Source organism: Python bivittatus, unplaced genomic scaffold (assembly GCF_059951505.1).
Source record: "Python bivittatus isolate LINGU-HERP-01145 unplaced genomic scaffold, Pbiv_v1 ctg000200_np1212, whole genome shotgun sequence".
Taxonomy (NCBI): Eukaryota; Metazoa; Chordata; class Lepidosauria; order Squamata; family Pythonidae; genus Python; species Python bivittatus.
Window position 1 is genome coordinate 525,049 of NW_028277040.1, and position 18,677 is coordinate 543,725.

The 18,677-nt window shown below is 41.8% G+C and overlaps 1 protein-coding gene across 2 annotated transcripts in view; it reads right to left on the reverse strand.

Annotated features, from left to right (window-relative positions):
* The window catches only part of RAMP1 (receptor activity modifying protein 1), a 61,883-nt gene extending 44,313 nt beyond the window's left edge, over positions 1-17,570 (reverse strand). The window contains exons 1-2 of one of the 2 annotated variants that reach the window (XM_088135540.1): positions 17,197-17,570; positions 5,452-5,587 (exon numbers count right to left, since the gene is read on the reverse strand). In XM_088135540.1, the coding sequence (XP_087991666.1) occupies positions 5,452-5,587; positions 17,197-17,320 (260 nt within the window). In that variant the 5' untranslated portion in view covers positions 17,321-17,570. The remainder of the gene's footprint in view (positions 1-5,451; positions 5,588-17,196) is intronic. The other variant, XM_007440557.4, reaches the window with a different exon arrangement.
* Between the last annotated feature and the right edge of the window lie 1,107 nt (positions 17,571-18,677).

The window sequence follows — 18,677 nt, forward strand, 5'->3', positions numbered from 1 at the left end:
GGTACTGTGGACTAGAACTTACCATCTCCTGAGTTCTAGGCCAGCACCTTCGCCACTACACCAAATTGCCTCTTTTATATTTGCCATATAAGACGTATCATTGTACAATTTCTACAAATTTGGGTAAAGATCTTGGGTGAACACTGAAGAAAACAAAAGTGCCATCTGTATACATACTGTATAATAGCAACTTACAGGTAGTCCTTGACATAAGACCATTTGAACTTATGGTGGTGCTGAACAAAGGGACTTACAACCAGTCCCCAAAGTTAGGCCCACTGCAGCATCCCTGTGGTCACGTAATAAAAATTTGGGCCTTGGCAGCCCGCCCGCAGTTACGACTGCAGGGGTGCTTCAACTCCCCCCATCTATGCCCTTTTGACCTCCTGCACTCCATGGCCCCTGCCACCCTAGCTGACTTTCGCCGTCTTCTTGCTCCCGCTGCTGACCAAGGATGCCCGGCCTGGCTCTTCACGAGGCAGCTGCTGGCCACACAAGGCTTTCTTCCCAAGGTCACGCAGAGCGGTTTCCTCGTGAAACCTGGGGAAGGTAGCCTCATGTGGCCAGCAGGTGCCTCACAAAGGGCCATGGTGAGCACACTCATCAGCAGCAGGAGCAAGAAGATGGCAAAGGTCAGCTGGGCCAGTGGAGCACAGGGCAGCAGGGGCCTTGGATTGCAGGGTGGTGAGGGTGACTGTGGCTGGGACTGGGCTGGGGCTTCCTGGAATGTAGTGGCTTTGCACCACTCTGTGGGGGTTCCTCAGGCACTGCAGCTTTGTGCTGTGCTACTGGGGCTTCCTGGGATGCACCGTGCTTTTGGGGCTTCTCAGGGCACTGCGGCTTCACGCCATGCTGCTGGGGCAGCGGAGGCTTCCAGGAGTGGCTGCAGCTTTGCGCTGCACTGTGGCTCAGGGGCTTCTTGCAGCCCCAGAGCTGTGGCATGCCAGGAAGCCCCTTTGTACTGTGCTGCTGGGCTGGTCTGGGGCTGGGCCTCAGGGGCTTTTTGCAGCCCCAGAGCCACAGCGTGTCAGGAACCCTTTGCATCATGCTGCTGGGTCGGGCTGAGGCTGGCTTTCCGCTGTGAAGGGCTTTGCGGTCTTCTTGCAGCCCCAGAGCCACAATGTACCAAGAGCCGCAGTGCTTCTTGCAGCCCCTGAGCCGCAGCGTATTCTTTCCCTGGCCTTCCTGAGCTTGCACCACACCTTAGCAGTCCCTCCCCCAACTCATTTGTGATCTGCGCTGGTCCTCCCAGGCCTCCCCTACCCCCCCCCCCGCAGCACCCTCATCTCCTTACCTGGGACTCCCACCTCTTCCTGCTTAATTGCCTGTGCATCTTGGGGTTAAAACGGCAACCGGGACTACCTGGGATTGCCGTCGCTAAAACATCATGCTTTATGACCACATCACTTAGCAATGGAAATTCCAGTCCCAGTTGTGGTTGTAAGTTGAGGACTACCTGTACATTCACATTCAGTGACACATATTCCCTGAATATTTCCAGTTTGTCTTATTAGGCATGGCAAGGATCCCAACACCAAACTGAAAATTAAGATGGAAAAAGGGCATTCCTGACAAACTCCATGTGGCATTTTAATTGCTAAGGAGAGAATTCCATTAGTGATTAATCAAGCAAAGGGACACTAAATTGATATCCAAGAAATAAATGCTATAGGAAATCTAAAATTCTTCATCACTTAAACCCAAAACTGATATGTATCATATCAAAAGGTTTTTTTTTCTGTAGCCAATGATACCAAAACCACAGATCCATCAATATCAGGATATAATATATCAACCAAGAGACTAATATTATCTGTGGCTTGATGCTCTTTCATAATTTCAAACTGTGCTATGCTATTGTGAATAATACCCTCTGTAATCTTAGGTGGCTGTTAAAATCTTAGTGTCAGCATTTAGCATTTAGCATTTAGTAAAGATATCAGGCAGTAGCTTGTACAATGCACTGGGTCCTTACCAGCTTTCAATGTTTATAGTTACATAAGCTTCATATGAAGCTGGCAGGGCCTTTTTAGTATATGACTCCTAATATATTTCCAACAATATAAACGCTACTCTCTCAATTTGGTGGGGGGGGGTATCATTTCATCTGCCCCTAGAGCCTCTCCAAGATTTCATTATATCAACAGTATCATAAATTTCTTGTAACGTGACTTTCTGGGGAAGGTGGCGGACTGAAGACACCTCCGTGTAAAGTGGAGCCGACGTCTGCAGACTTAAATAAGGAGCCAATTAATATATTGGCTCCTACGATTCTCTCTGGATAAGAGAGAGAGATGGTGAGATTGCCCAAGCTGTTTCTCCTTATGATTATTTCTTTTCCTCATGGAGAGACCGCAAGACAACCATCTCAGGTGTGGGGGAATCGGTAGACACGGGAATTATCCATAATTGCTTAAGCCACAAACGGAGCCTTTTTTTAAAGGACACTAAGTTCATACAACTTCCCTTGCTAACTACCTTCTAATTGCCTATTAACTACTTCAAAGAAGTTGTTGACCTGCAAAATGACAAGGCTGGAAATAGCTGATAGTGCCTTTAATCCTTAATATAAGAGTTTGAAGATTTATTTTTATAAATTTTAAGAATGTAAACAGCAAAAAGCAAGACAAGGTTTTGGCTACAGAAAGTTTTTAAACAGATTAAGGGCTCAGAAAGTGTTGGAAATTGGACTTTGAATATTAAGACTCTGAAATTAATCTTAAAGAATAATTGCATATTTGTAGAAATTGTTTTTGATACTGAAAACAAAGTAAGACAAGTAATTTAAAATGGTGTTTAGAAATATCTTTGAGGAACTAAATCGGGATATTGAATCAATTATGTCAGCTATGTTGTGTTTTTCTGAGAATAGTTTGTCTCAGAAGATGTTACAGAATAAGATATGCAGCAAAACTTACCCAAGGAAAACATGGATGAGAATCTGAAAAAGAACTTTTCACCAGACAAAAAGAAAAAACTGGATGAGAATTTGAAAATTAAGAAGGAAATAAAAATGACAATCCTAGAGAACAATTGGAATAATTTCTTTTTGTTGGAGTCACAAGAGACATTGTTTAAAGTACTGAAGAAAGTTCCAACAAAGGTCAACCACCATCTGAATGGATTACAGAGAAAGACTGTTTTGTATAGAAGAAAAAAGGAATATAAAATTGGTTTATTTGACCAGGGATGAAATGGGACATGCTGTTATTCTGGCTGGTTCTTTTTGGATTTGCAGATATCTTAACTGGAAAAAAAATGTCGTACACTGGATTTGTTTATACTTAATAAGGTGTTTAGGTTATTTCCTTTATTGTAATTTTATTTATCTTAATTTCATGGCACTCAAATTGGCTTTGTATTTAATCGTCTTTTTCCTTAAAGTAAGGAAGTTTGATCTTGTTTTGTTTAAAGGAGAAGCTATTTTTTCTGTTAAGCTAAATTTTAGTCTTTTGTGGATTTGCTTATAGTTTAGAGTTGAGATAAGGAATGTTTATCAGAATGGGATAAGTTGATATTTAGGGTAAAATGTTCTGTATTGGAGCTTGTCTTTTGTAAAGAAGAAATTGTCTCTTTTTATGTTAAACCTTTCTTTTATTTTGTTTATATTGGGATATTGGGACCATTTTATACCTTTTAAATGGGATTTTGTTTTAATTAAGAGTGGAGATGTGGAATGTTGAATTTTATATATTTAACTAATGTTAATATTTTAGAGCTCTGTTTGGAGTTTTTGCTGAGAATTGGATGGGAGTAGAGGTTACTTATTTGATTTGCCTATTGTCAAGAGATGGTTATGGGATGAAGAGTTGTATATTGGAAGAGGTGAAGTGATTATGGAATTGTTTATACTTGTCATGATTAGGGTCAGAAGTCATTTTTTTGGGGGGGAGGGTTTTGTTTTGTTTTATTTTCTTACAACTTTTTTCTTTTTTGTTTTCTTTCTTTTTTTGTGCTTGTATTCTTTTATTGTTCTATCTAAAACTCTTAATAAAATTATTGGAAAAAATTAATTTCCTATAACATTATAAGCTAAGCCCCTCAACTGTACAGACAAGATTTCTAGAAGATTTATTTACTTAAAAACAACTACCACCTACTCACTGGATATATCAGTATTCCCAGAGTGTAAATCTTGGTAAAATTCAAAACCTGAAAATTAATTTCATTGGAATGACTGTGAATTGTCTACATAGAATCTCTTATTATGGGTTTTGATTTTCAGTGTTTCAAGTGAGAGGCCAATAATTCCCAGATTTCCACTTGTCCTGTTCCCAATACAGTATATGTGTTTCATGTTTTAGAGAATATTCCATATTCAATACATGTAACTGATCTAATTTAATTTTAATTTGATTTTAATTTGATTTAATCTTTAAAATGTTTAAAAAATAAAAATTTAAACTTCATCTTAAGCATTATATTATTTATCATTAACTCATTAAAACACAGAACAATATATGTCAAAAATCCAGTGAAGTGCCATGGGGCTGTATCGTACGCTCTATGCTACTAAATATGTCTGCAGAAGACACAGAGCTGGGAGGGGTGATTTATACTTTAAATGAAAAAGAGAAGATTCAAAAAGTTCTAGGCAGGATACAATAAAATATCTATCTGTTGAGCAGTGGGCTGAAATGAATAGATGGAATTTGACAGGGAGAAAAGTATAAAGGGTTCAGGGTAGGAAAAATGAAAAGCATACATATAGGATGGTGGAGATCTAACTGTGTGAAAGGGATCTGAGTGTCATTACTGAATACAAGTCAAAGATAAGCCAACAGTGTGATGCAACTGCTAAAAAAGAAAAAGCTCTCTTTGGGCACATTAACAGGAACATAGAGTCTAGATCATGAGAAGTAATTATTTCACTTTACTCTGCCTTGGTCAGACCCCATTTAGAATACTATGTCCCATTCCAGGCACCACGACTCAAAAAGAAAAGTAAAAAATTGAAATGAGTTCAGAGGATATCTACTGTACTAAGGTGGTGAAGGTGCTGGAAGCAAGCCTTTATAAGGAATGGTTAAAGGATCTGGGTTTGTTTTGCCTACAGAAATTATAGCTAAGGGGTGTTATGATAGCAATCTTTTAATATCTGAAGGGTTGTGACACAGAAGAAGGAGTGGATTTATTTCTTATTGCCCAAGAAGGCAGCATAAGAACCAGTGGGTAAAAATTACAAGAAAGTATGTTCAGGCTGGAGGAATTTCCTGACTATTTTGAGCTATCAGCCAGTGGAACATGCTCCCAGATGAAGTGGTGAGTTCTCCTTTACTAAGATTTGGATAGTCATCTCTCAGAGGCAGTCTAGTGGAATCTGGCACTGAGCAGGGGGTTGGACTAAATAACCTTGAAGGTCCCTTCCAACTGTGTCATTCTATGATATCTGTATGAATGTATTATGGGGATAAAAGAAAAAGTAGAAAAATACTTTTGATTGACACTCACCCCAAAGTCTTATCCCAATTGCACCACAGTGTCTTCCTGAGAGTTTCCATGTCAGATTTAAATTTGCTGAGACAAAATTCCTCAATGAATTGTCCATAAGATCCATGGCATGCGGAGACCACAACAAAATGATGGGCTAAAGTAGAAAGGGGAAAGTGAAAAAGATTTTCAAAACAAGAAAAGGTTAGGATGAAATTACTTGATTCATGTATAAAAATTACCAATAGAAGAATATTGTAATCCCAGATAGATCTCCTTCTGTCATTTAAGCATTGTTGCCTACTTTCGAGTAAATAATCACTTCAGAGAAATGAAACATTATAGATATAGCTATAGAGCCACCAAATAGTTGTAATAAATATATATTATATTGCAGTGACTGAAAACATCTTTACAATTTTTCCAAATTTGGTTGTATGGAAATATAGTAGTTTCATGTTATTTATTAACGTATTCATAAAGCTCTTAAATTCAGAGGACATTGCACTGAAATTTCAGTAAGATAATCTTACTGAGTAATAAATCTTACTCAGAGGCTGAAGAATGTAATAAAACCATAAACAAAACTCACAGAACTATTCGAAAATCTAGTACAAGGAACAATCCTATAAAGGGCTTTTTATAGAAACTTGAGAAACAAGTATATCCAATCTGATATAGCCAGGTTACAGATTTATATGTCAACTCTTTATAAGTTTTTTCTCTCCCTGCAGAACAGCAATGCCTTGTAAGTATTCACAGCTTCAGAGGTTTCTTTCTAAGAAATGATAGGATTGCATGAAATGCACATGATGAAATCTAAAATCTAGATTACTGATGAAAACATTTGGTTTATGCTAAAACTGGTTTATACTGAAATAAGTGTTGATTCATATCTATTGAGGTTTGGCTCCTAGAGATCTGTTTGTTTCCCACCCTGATGATTTTCTGGAAGTCTTTAAAAACTTGGCTGTTCTCCCAGGCCTTGGGGTACGATGCTTGTGTTGGTTATGTTTTCTGTTATAGAGAGTGTATTTGTTCTGACGCATGGGATTTTCTTTATTCTTTGTTTTCTATTTTTAGTATGAACCACCCAGAGTCATTTTGGAGTTGGGCAGCCTCTAAATTTCATAGAAGAAAACAAAACAAAACAAAACAAAATAAAAATTATTTATAAGTTTCCTAACTCTATCAGTACCCTCCATATAGCTTGTAAATCAGTGGGATGTAAGCAACAGTAGGGTGTCTTATAAATTAGTCTCTAGATTAGAAATCCTAATTTGCACAGAATAAAACAGGCTGTTAGCAGTGAATGCTGCATATGGCACAATACAACTAAACTGGTAATCTAGTCTATTTTTATTTCCTTTCACTAAAAAGTGGAGGCTTGGATTGATCACAAATCATGATAAGCAGCAAAGATTAAGATCTTTGGACCCATATGGACCATGGCATATGGAAGACTGAAACTAAGAATGTAACAGAAATAAATGGTAATGAGAATGAATTAAGGAATGAAAAGAAGAAAAAGGCATATGATGTATGTCTGTGACATTAAAAGACAATGGAAGGATACAGTATATTTGAATGAAGATAGACTGAATTTTGTGGGGTGGAGTTAATGAAACGTGTGGAATTATAGGTTTCATTATGGACTGATTATTAAAAATGTATGTCACAAAGAATAACACAGTGTCATCTAGATAGGTGATTATTGCATCTTAAGTTCCAGTGAATGACGACAATGTAAGGATGAAGGGTGAGTTTGGGGGAAAATTGTACTATGCTCAGAATGAATGTGATCCAGGGTCGGGGAGGGAACAAGGTAATTTCAACCTTTTATGCCTTGTTCTACTCTCAGTTTCAACACATAACAAGTCTTTCCCTACTTGCCTTTTAGGTATCTGTAGGCTACTTATCTCCCCTTAGTCTTTCCTTTTGCAAGCCAAGATATCTAATTAGCCAATTCTCAGACTCCTCCTCACTCTGCAAGCTCTACTCTAAGCCCACTCCAACTTTATCATGTCTCTTTTAAGTTATGGTGCCCAGCACTGGACAAAGTACTCCAAGTGTGATGTACCCAGCATAGAATACAATGGTACTACTTTCCATTACCTAGATGCAATTTTTCTGTTAATACAATTCAAGTGTATATCAGCCTTTTTAGCTGCTGCATAATATTCCTTGTTTGCGTTCATTATTTTGTTCATATTAATGTTCTTGTCCCATCACATCCACTGGGACTGCTAAATCCTATTCACATGTATTACCACCAAGCCAGGTCTCCCCAGTTCTGTACCTATGCATTTGATTTTTCCTACCCATTTGCAGGATCATTATTCACTATTAAACATCATCCTGTTAAGCTTGGTGCAATGCCCAAGCCTGTCAACATCATTTTGAATTATGATTGGTGTTAGCCAATCCTCCTAGCTTGATTATATCTGCAAATTTAATAAACCTCACTTTCCATCCTCTAGATTATTATTTTTTTTATTTCACAATTGTTTATACCACCCCAATCATGGCATTTGTAAGGACAGTGTTGAAGATGGAACCTTGGGGATTCCACTTGTTAATTTCTCCCAGGTTGATAAAAAACCATTAACAAGCACCCTTTTAGGTGTTTAACCAGTTACATATGACCACATCACAATACTGGCCCACTAGCACTCTATCCCACATTCATCCAGCTTGTTTACAAAGATATAATGAAATATTTTGTTATATATTTTATTGAAATAAAGGTACATTTTACATTTCCTTGTTCTACTAAACTGTCATCAATTGAACTGAAGCAGCTTCCAAGGTGGCGACTGGGAGCAAACATCGGTTGCTGCGCTAGGCTAGGTGAGGCAAGGCAAAGTGTCAGGTTTACGATGTTCAAATCCCAGTGAAGAAAAATCTCGTGCAACCCAGGTTAGGTTCAAAAAAGATTTCATTTATTGGAACAGTACCTGTAACACTAAGCAAAGCATTGCTGAAACTAAAGCCCGCTCTTTTCCCTCCTTACTTTTTGCCCCAACTTCTCACCCCTCTCTTCCTAGGTGCCAGTTCTCTTTCCCACAGAGGTGTGACCTTGCACATTCCTATCTCCCGATAACAGTCCATTTCAATCACACCAATTCCTTCTACTTTCCTTCTCCCCCCTCTCCCCCCTCTCCCCTTTTAACAAATGGCAGAAACGAAGCAAGCAACTACTAAGCTAATATTTTGATTGCTGAAGGTTCTGACACAAAGGTCAAGGTGAAGGCAAGGGGGATGATAATTGCAGCTGCGTTAGGTTTTTACCTGGCTGCCCTGGGGTTCTTTTGCACCAGTCTGTGAAGTTTGGGGATGCCTTGGTCCTGTGGGCCCAGTGAATTGAGCAGCGCAGCAAGCAACCCAAGGTCAAATGGCGCAATGGGCGGTTGGAGCCAAGTGGGACAGCGAATGGCCTGAAATGCCAGGTGGTGCCTGGCAGAGCTTGATGGAGCTTGGGGGAGATTGGCGGAGATTGGCAAAGCTGGGCTGCACAGCTGAGCCAGGCTGCACAGCTGAGCGGCACAACAGATGGTATAGTGAGCAGCCTGAGGTCAAGCAGTGCAGTGGGTATCGCAAATCGAGTGGCACAGCAAGTGGCTTGTAACACTGGGTAGTGCCCAGTGGAGCCTAGCAAAGGCTACTGGGGCTCGGTGGAGGCTGGCAGCAGCTCGGCGGAGGCTGGCAGAGCCAGGTTGCACAGCTGAGTGGTGCAGCGAACAGCACAGTGAGTGGCCTGAGGTGAGAGATGCAGTGAGTTGCCCAAAGGGAGGCCTGGTCTGCAGTGGCCTGGATAAGGCCGAAGTGAGGCTGGGACAGTTCAAACAGCCAAAAGTTTGCCAGATTGGTGCCTGTGATGGACTGGAATGGAGGAAGGGGGGTGAAAATGGTGCTCTTGTCTCCAGACCAACGCTCTGGAGATAAGCGGAGAAAGCTGGCGCATCCCTAAACATTCCAGAAGATAGTGAATAGCTGTGCCTGGGAACTAGTGGTCAGTCTGAGAAGATTTCTGTAAACAGGCGCTGGCTAATAAACCTTGCTGACTGAACCTGCATGGTCTCCAGGAGTTCTTTGGATAGGCCTGACAGTGCCAGAACAATAGTGGTGCCTTGAGCAGGACTGGGGGCAATAGCCAAAGAACTGGTGGCAATGGCCCAAGGCCTGAAAATTGGCCGGAGACGTGGCCTGAGGTGCAACCTGAGGAGCGGCCTAGGTAGTCGATTCAACTGGCCCCTATTGCCTGTGTAGGGAGGGCAGAGGCGTGTGGGGGTCTCTCCAGTGTGTGAGAGTTGGGGTGCCCCTCCCTAGTGTGAGAGACAGGGACGAGAGTCCGAGGACAAATGTATGGAGTGTGAATGAGTGTGTGAGTGCTGTAAGGACACTTGCCCCCCCGAATGAGAGTTGGGGAGGGAAGTAGATTGGGTGCCCCTGTCGCCTAGTGAGAGAGAGGCCAGTGAAGGGGTCACAGTGGGTGAAGGGGGTGAGGGTTAGGGTTCCAATAGCACTGAGAGCGGTAGCTGAAGTGCCAGGGAGCCCACCACCACCCTCTGATTGATTGAGGTTGTTTGTTGGTGTATGGTTGGATAGAGGGCTTCCTAACCAGGGAAACCGGAGGTCTGAGATTGGGGGGAAATGGAGGCTCTGGGGAAGTTAAGGCAGGTTACACTATTCAGGTGGTGACGGGCAGGGGATGTTATGACAGGAGTCAGAGGGCAGGCCGCTCTTGGGGAAGACGGCCCCAGTGTTTGTTACTGGTGGCGTATTCCGGCCCTCTGTACTCAGACCCAGGCCCGAGACAGCAGATCCATGGTGGCCCTGGCTTTCAGCTGCTGCTTCTTAACGCCAGGTCAGTTAATAACAAGGCCCCCTTTATATGTGATCTGATCACTGAGGAGCGGGCTGACCTGGCATGTATTACCAAGACCGGGCTGGGCCCTGAATGGGGGGGTGCCCCTTTTGGAAATGTGCCTAGCCGTGTTTACGGTTTGGCACCAGCCGAGACCCCAGGCCAGGGGAGGAGGGGTGGCAGTTGTCATCCAGGAATCTCTGTTGGTCTTCAGGAGCAGTGCTCCACAAGCGGCCGGTTGTGAGACCTGTTTCTGAAGTTGGGCTCTCGAGAATAGTTGGGATTGTTGCTACTGTACCAGCCTCCCTGCTGCATAGCAACATCCCTGCCTGAGTTGCTGGAGGCCGTCTCGGGGTTGGCAGTGGAGTTCCCCAGACTCATGGTTCTGGGGGACTTCAATCTGATGTCCCTGGGATATGCCTTGGAGGCAGCCCAGGAGTTCATGGCTGCCATGGCAGCCATGGGCCTGTCCCAGATTATTCACGACCTGACTTGGGACAGTGGCCTCACACCGGACTTGGTTTTCTTGTCAGAGCAGTGGCAATGTGATCTGAAGGGGGAATTACATCTGTCCCCCTTGTCATGGTCAGATCACACCCTAGTGGCCTTGAGATTCTCCTACACTACCCCCTCCGCAGGGAGACGGGACCCATTCAATTGGTTCGCCCTGGCAACTGAGGAACCCAATGGGGTTCCAAAGGGAGCTAGGGATTATACCCCAGGATCTGCTGCAGAGTCCATGGCTGCCACCTGAATAGGAAGGTGGCTGAGGCCTTGGACAAGATTGCACCTGAGCGACCTCTCTTGACCCACTGAATTGACCCCCACACTGAATGATTTATCTTAAAATTTCTCATTACTTTAGGGCTTCTGAGCAGTCAGCCAATGATTGGACATTGCAGGTGGATAACTTGGAAAGATTCTCTAAAAACATATTTACTTTAGATAGTTTACTCTAGATAGCCTGGGAGAGGGAGAGAAAAGAGGCCTGCCTTGCCTGCCTGCCAGTGGCTGAATCCCAAAGATTTCTCAGTCAAAGAATACCAACACATATCACGGAAGTTTTTTTTTTTTTTTTTATAAAACACTAACAGTGGAGCTCTGATTATTCTGATAATGCTAAAAATATTAGCATGATTGGAGATGAACTTCCATCAGAAACAAGGCAGTTAGATGACCATATTTATCAGTGTATAACATGCACTTTTCCCCCTAAAATTTGGGGCTGAAATCCTAGCTGTGTGTTATATGCCAATACTCATCAAGTGGCAGGGCTGGGAGAGTGGAGCCTTCATTTGAGCCAGGGCTGTAGCCGGGGTTGCAACTGTGCACTTCCCACCTCTTCCTCCGATTGATGGCACTTAAGCCATGCCTCCTCTGTTTGCAGTCTTTAGTAACATCACCCGCGTGGTCCAGCACTCATTACATGCCGGACCATGGGGGTGATGTCGCTAAAGTACCACGAGCTCCCCTCTTCTCTTTGCAGAGTTCCAGCGTGTAGTAATGACTGACACATTGAGTGCTGGACTGCGTGGGTGATGTAAAACACTACTTTTTTCAGTTTCTTAAAACTACTGGTATCCCTAATGGAATCAAGACAAAAGCATTTAGCACAGGGGACCCCTGGGCCATGGACCGGTACTGGTGGGTGAGTGAGTGAAAACTGCTGCTCCCCCTCGCTTGCACTACTGCCTGAGCTCCGCAGAGTAGGAGGTGAGTGGCGGGCGAGTGAGCAAAAACCACCGCTCTCCATCACTCGCACTACCACCTGAGCTCCGCCTCCTGTCAGATCAGTGGTGGCATTAGATTCTCAGAGGAGCGCAAACCCTACTGTGAACTGCACATGAGTGGTGGGCGACCACGCAGGAATGGAATCAAGACAAAAGTGTTTAGCATATACAGATGGTTTCAAGTTAAAGGTTGTGGAATATGCCAAGCAACATGGAAATAGGGCTGCAGCAAGGCATTTTGGAGAGCCACCAACAGAATGCACAATACAAGAGTGGCGAAAAAATGAAGAAAAAATCAAGACATTATCAAAAACAAAATGCAATTTCCACAGCGGTATTGCTAAATGGCCAAAATTGAAAGAACAGGTAAAAAAAATTGTACTTAAGCAAAGAAAAGCTGGCATTGCTTTATCAACAAAAATGATAATTATTCAAGCAGTGAAAATCAGCAAAGAGTTACAAATACATGATTTCAAAGGGACAGCATCATAGTGCCAAAGATTTATGAAGACGCATGAGCTTCAGATGTGAACAAGAACCAGGATTGCCCAGCATATGCCAGACGATTATGAAGAGAAGATAATAAATTTTCATAGGTTTATTATTAAAGAAAGGAAAAGACAAAATTTTGAAATGGGTCAAACTGGCAACAAGGATGAGTACCCCTCATGTTCGATGTTCCTTCAAATAAAACTGTGGACTCGAAAGGTGCTAAGACAGTAACAATCAAAACTTCAGGGCATGAAAAAAATCGTTACGCTGTTGTCCTTGCCTGAACTGCAGATGGAAATAAGCTGCCACCATTGGTAATTTTTAAAAGAAAAACTTTTCCAAAGGAGAAAATTCCAAGTGGCATACATGTGCATGTTTATCCTAAAGGTTGGATGGATGAAGAAGGCATGAAGCTTTGGATTAAAAATGTGTGGGGGAAGTGCCCAGGTATTTTGTTAAAGAAGCCATCCTTATTAGTATTGGATGCATTTAGATCTCATCTTACAGAACCAACAAAGAAAGAATTTCAAAAGTGCAAAACAAATATAGCAGTCATTCCAGGAGGACTTACATCACAATTATAGCCATTAGATGCTTCCATTAACAAGCCCTTCAAAGCCTTTATGCGTGAAGAATGAAATAAATACATGTGTGATGAAAATCAACATGAAGTTACAAATTCTGGGCGAATGAAAAGACCTAGCATTTCAAAAGTGTGTCAGTGGATAAAAACTTCATGGGACGCAGTTAAACAAGATATTGTTATCAAATCTTTTAAGAAATGTGGCATAAGCAATTTTTTGGATGGTACAGAAGATGAACTGATTTATGAAGACAGTAGCAGTGAAAGCAGCAGTGTTCAGTCTGATTTTGAAGACAGCAGTGAAGACGAAGAGTTTCATGGTTTCCAAGATAGCAGTGATTCTGATTAAATTTTTTGTAAAAACTTATATCTAAGTTTTTTCATTCAAAGAGGTGCTTTTCCTTTCATATTACGTATTTACCTTATAAGTGGTATAAATATTAATAAACAAAAAGTTCAGAGCTCCCTTTATTTTGCTTCCAAGTCATTTATTTTAAATTTAAGTTTTTTCCCCTCAAGCTTCCTTCTTAAAATTAAGGTGCGTGTTATACACCTGTGCGTGTTATACGCCGATAAGTACGGTAATTTATGAACTTTCAGGATGTGGCCTGAAAGTAAGTCATGTGGTCCCCACTCAGTCCAACTGTCTATTGTTCAAGAGGTTTTACAACACTAGTGTTATGGCTGATCCAAGGACCTACAAGGTGAAAAAATGCATATACGTTCATACAATAGAATAGCTATGCTAAGTAGCTTCTCATAACGTTTGTTTTTTGAAATAAGAGTAATTCTTTGACACAGCATTAATTTGAACTTGCTTATATTAAACTGTTCTTTACAGTTCTTACCGTTATAACTCAGAAATGTAAGAAACCACAATGCTACTGTCGTCAAGTCTCTTTATTTCAGTCACTGACCAGAAAATAAAGAGACCTTTGAAAAATAAGATTGCAGCCATTCTGTTGAAATAATAGTGTAACCTATATACTATAAAAATTGACTGAAATGTTTCATTGTTAGCACAAATTAAGACACCATGATACTAAAACAACTAAAATTATAAATTTAAGATTTAAACACAAGAGTGAATATAGTGCAAATGTGTAAAGTTTAGACAGAACTATGGAGCAATTGTTTAGAATAATAAAAGTAGCTAACATGAAATATAAAATAATTATTTTGCTAAAATCTATAAATAATGTTTAATATTAATATCATGCCTATAGCAAGTATAATGATGTAAAATAAAGTAAAATAGCAGAGTGGTTATGACTTGAAAGGTTAAAGAGTTAAATTGCAGTAAATGGTTTTAATAATAATAATAATAGTAATAATAATAATAATCAATAAAAGTACATATAACCTAATGCATAGATATAGATAATTAAATAGATGGCTACAGCTAAAATAGGTGATCAATAATGCCAGACAAGAAATGTCTAATGACTATTTGAAAAAAGATTGCAGCATATTGTACAAACAGTGTAGCAGCATTTAGCAACATTCACTGAAGTAGAATTGGATTGATCTGATAATAACTGAATGTAAAAGAAGTCAAAGTCACCAGGGTGCTTGACTAAAAGGGGGAATAGCAATTCCTTGTGAGCATAGCATAGAATAAATAGTACAATATAATATGATCAAGCATTTCAATGGCTCCTCTACCACAGGGAAAGTCTCCAATCAAATGGGATGTTCCGATATCTCCCCTCAGTAATTGCTGTTGGAAGGGCATTAAATCTGGCCAAAAATAAAGCCCTTCTGAATTTGTGGACTGTTATATGATACCTAGCAGGGTGAAATACATGAGCAGAGTGATTCAAAAAAATGTTTCTGGGTAAGAATGACAGGTCAGTAGCATGTTGCTTAAGATTGGCTAATGCATGCTCATAGCCCATCTGGGTGGTTGCAGCCCAAACACAAAAAACAATTTTAATATCTCATGGTGCTTGGCTTCAGGAAAATTTAAAGCTGCACAGTGCTACTGTTTAGAGAGATTAGGAGGATTAAGAATGGTGAGAACTTGAAGAAACTACAGAACCTACAGAAACTAGCATAAGATAAAAGGAGCATCATAGGGACAAGAGAACAAACGACAGTCTGCACCAGCATTTTCTGCTCCTTGAAAAGGTAAAGGATTCAGAGAACTGCACAAAAATGCATGGACTGCATAGAAATGACTGAGACCAATGTTTGGGAAGTAGCCTTGATCTTCACATTGGTTCAGTTCCACATGCATGAAGCTTTCAAGCCAACCTGGCAGTATTTGCAGTAACAACATTGATCACTCAGACATGAGCTTGTATTCCTAAGTCTAAATTTACTTCATATTTAAAAAGTTTTAGAGTAAGTGCTCAGGAATGGATTGGTATTGTGGATTCATCTTATTTGCATGAGTTTTTATTTTTGGATTTGGGTAATTTTGATTTACTTGTTTTAAAGAAAAATAATGCTGAGTAGTCAATTACTTATCTTGAATGCTAAAAGCACATTTTACCAAACTCAAAACAATGATAAGTAGGATTCCACAGCAGGAGGAACTCATGTAAAAAGGAGCACAAGATGGGTGGGAGCTCCTCAGAGAGAAGCTTACTAAAAAGATAATTACCAATAATTCCAACAAAGAAAAAACAGAGCAAAAGAAGCCAATTTGACTATTAAAAAAAGCTTAATAGAGACATAAACATGAAGAAGATAGATGGATAGATGGGAGGAAGAGTATTCAAAGATAGTTAGCACTGATAGGGATGGTGTCAGAAAAGCTAAAGCTCAGAATGAGCTAATGTTGAGATGTTCAAAATAAAGAATGAGAATCAGTATATCAGCTGCTTTAAATGCTAAGACATAATGAAGGATAGGTGGAATTACTTAGCTCAGTCCTCTTGAACAAAACTATGTTCAATGGGCAGCTACAAAGACCATGTTGAAAGGGTGAGACTGCAGCTTGATGCTATTAGAGGAAGTGGTAAGATATCTGGAATGAGTGAAGATATCCAGGTCCTGCTAAACATCACCCAAGGATACTGAAAGTCTGGCTGAACCCATCCATTACCTTTTTAAAATCCTGCAGAATAGTGAAGTGCTGAATAACTAGAAAAGAAAGCCAGTTTGGTGTAGTGGTTAAAGCACCAGGCTAAAAACCTGAAGACCATAAGTTCTAGTCCCGCTTTAGGCATGAAGCCAACTGGCTGACCTTGGGCCAGTCATTCTCTCTCAGCCCTAGGAAGCAGGCAAGGGCAAGCCCCTTCCAAAATCTTGCCAAGAAAACTGCAGGGAGTAGTCCACGCAGTCACTGGGAGTCAACAGTGACTCAACGGCAAAAAACAAAACAAAACTAGAGACGGCAAACTTGTCCTTATCCTAAAAAAAAAGTGGCGGTGGGGGTGGGAAGGATCTAAGAAATTACAACTTCAGTATAACACTGACACTTGGGAAGAGCTGCATTGTTGTGGTTGGTGATTCTCTGCTAAGAGGAACTGCCTTCCTTGTGGCTGAGGGCAGTGCCCATTTGCTCATTTACTCTGCTTACGGTATGTAGCCTTAGCTTAGCCGTTCAGAGGGAACAGTCCCCATCTTTGCCTGTTTGCCTGCCTTTTTTCTGAGCAATGTGAAGGACTGCTTGGGCCCAATCATCGTCACTATATTCAAAGGAGAATACAGTAGAATGACCAGTCCTCTGTGCTTCAACATGCAGAGAGGGAGAATGCAAGCAAAGGGCACAACCGGCTGCTTCTCTGTGGGCCCAGTCCCCACCCCCACCCCCCGTTTGCAGGGAGAGGGTGAAATGTCCATTTTTTTGAAATTCAGTCCTATAGCTGGCTCACATCTGCTTCCATTCCTAGCCTGATTTAGAATATGATAGATCTTAATTTTATCAACCCAGAGGCTAAGCCACTGAGTGCCCTGAACATGGTGCTTTCCAAACAGTTGGCAAAGATGATAAGAGCTGAAATGCAACACATCTTAAATCCCCCATTCAGGTCTCAATCTATATCGCCACAACGTGTGATCGACTCCGGTCCTGTCTGGCCTGCCCACCTCTTTGTCCTCGCCTCTAAATAGCCTATTCTGAACTGGCACGAAGCAGCACTCACCGAGGCCAAGCCACACGCACCACTTCAGTAGGGCGACCAAAGCCATGGTTCCAGTAGAGGAATGAAGCCTGTCGATGCCAAGGGACTTTATTTTAAGCACAGGAATCTTTGACGAACAAATCATTCCAAGGAAAGATGCCGTTGCAGACGTCAAGGGGAGGACCAAGGTGCAACCAAACCAACCCCGTGAAAAGCCTTCGCTGAGGGAGGCGGAAAGACGCGGGCTGTGGCTAACGAGCCCAGGAGTCGCCCCTTCGCTCTTCTTCGAGTCGGGGTCTTTGGGACACGATTAGCTGCTACAAAGGGCACGTGGAAGGGGAGGGAGCTCTGATTGGGTCGCTTCGGGGATGGCAGAGCAGGAGTGAGAGAAGGACCTTCGTTCTCCTCCTCCCTCCGGGGACTCGCTGGGTGGCGGAGAGCCGTGCGGTCGCTACGGGGAGAGCTTACACCAGACTCCCTCGTCAGGCGTAAGCAACATGCGTAGCAAAGAGATTTAAAAATAAACTCAGTTGTGCTGGCGGAGCCACAGCTATTTCGTTCGGTGCACAAGGTCATGACTTCCGTGTTTTGTTATTCACTCAAAGCTGAGGGTTGAAAGAGGGCAGCGCGGAGGGTCCCCAAAGTGGAGCAAGGGGACAGTAAGCTCGAGTTATCCAGCCGCCAGTGTTGCAAGACCACCTTCGGGGATAGTATGACGGGCCGTTTCCCGGCGAGGAGCTGGGGAACCACCGTTGGGGCTAGTTTTGTGTCTTTATTTTTGATACAGTACTCCCCCCCCCCCCGCATTTCTCTTTTCTGAAGGCAGACACCTTTTAAAATATTCCTGATAATGCCCTTTCATAGAATACACAACATTGTGTAGTTAAAAATTATCTTCTACCCCTTCAGACAAAAATTGTATGGCTTTGAAAATACTTCTCTGTCCAACAAGACTTCCAAGTGTCCTGCTTAGTGCTAGAGGCATATCCACCTGAACGTCTCTGGCAGATGACTTTCCAGCCTCTGGCTCAAGACTTTCAGCAAAGAACTCACCAAATCATGTAGCAATCTCTTCCACTGGCTGACAACTCATACACTCAAGAAGTTTCTCCTAATGTTTGAACATCCTTCCAGCCATTGATTCTGGTTCTGCCTTCTGGGGCAATCGAAAACTCCATGTGACAAACCTTCCAGTATTGGAAGACTGCTATCACATGTCCCCTCAGCATCATCCCCAAGTAAAACACACCTGGATCCTTTAACATTCTGTATAAGCTTTGGTTTCTGGACCTTTCACCCATCTTAATAACCTCAGTATTTGCTGCAGTTTGTCACTGTCATGATTTGAGCAGTGGTGCCCAGAACTTGACACAGTACTTCTTCACAGTACTTCAAACTACTTCCATGGTCTGGATACCATGCCCATTCATGCACCCGAGTATTTGCTTTTTTTAGTGGCTGCATCACACTATTTTACTGTATTGTTTCTGCACTGTGGAACA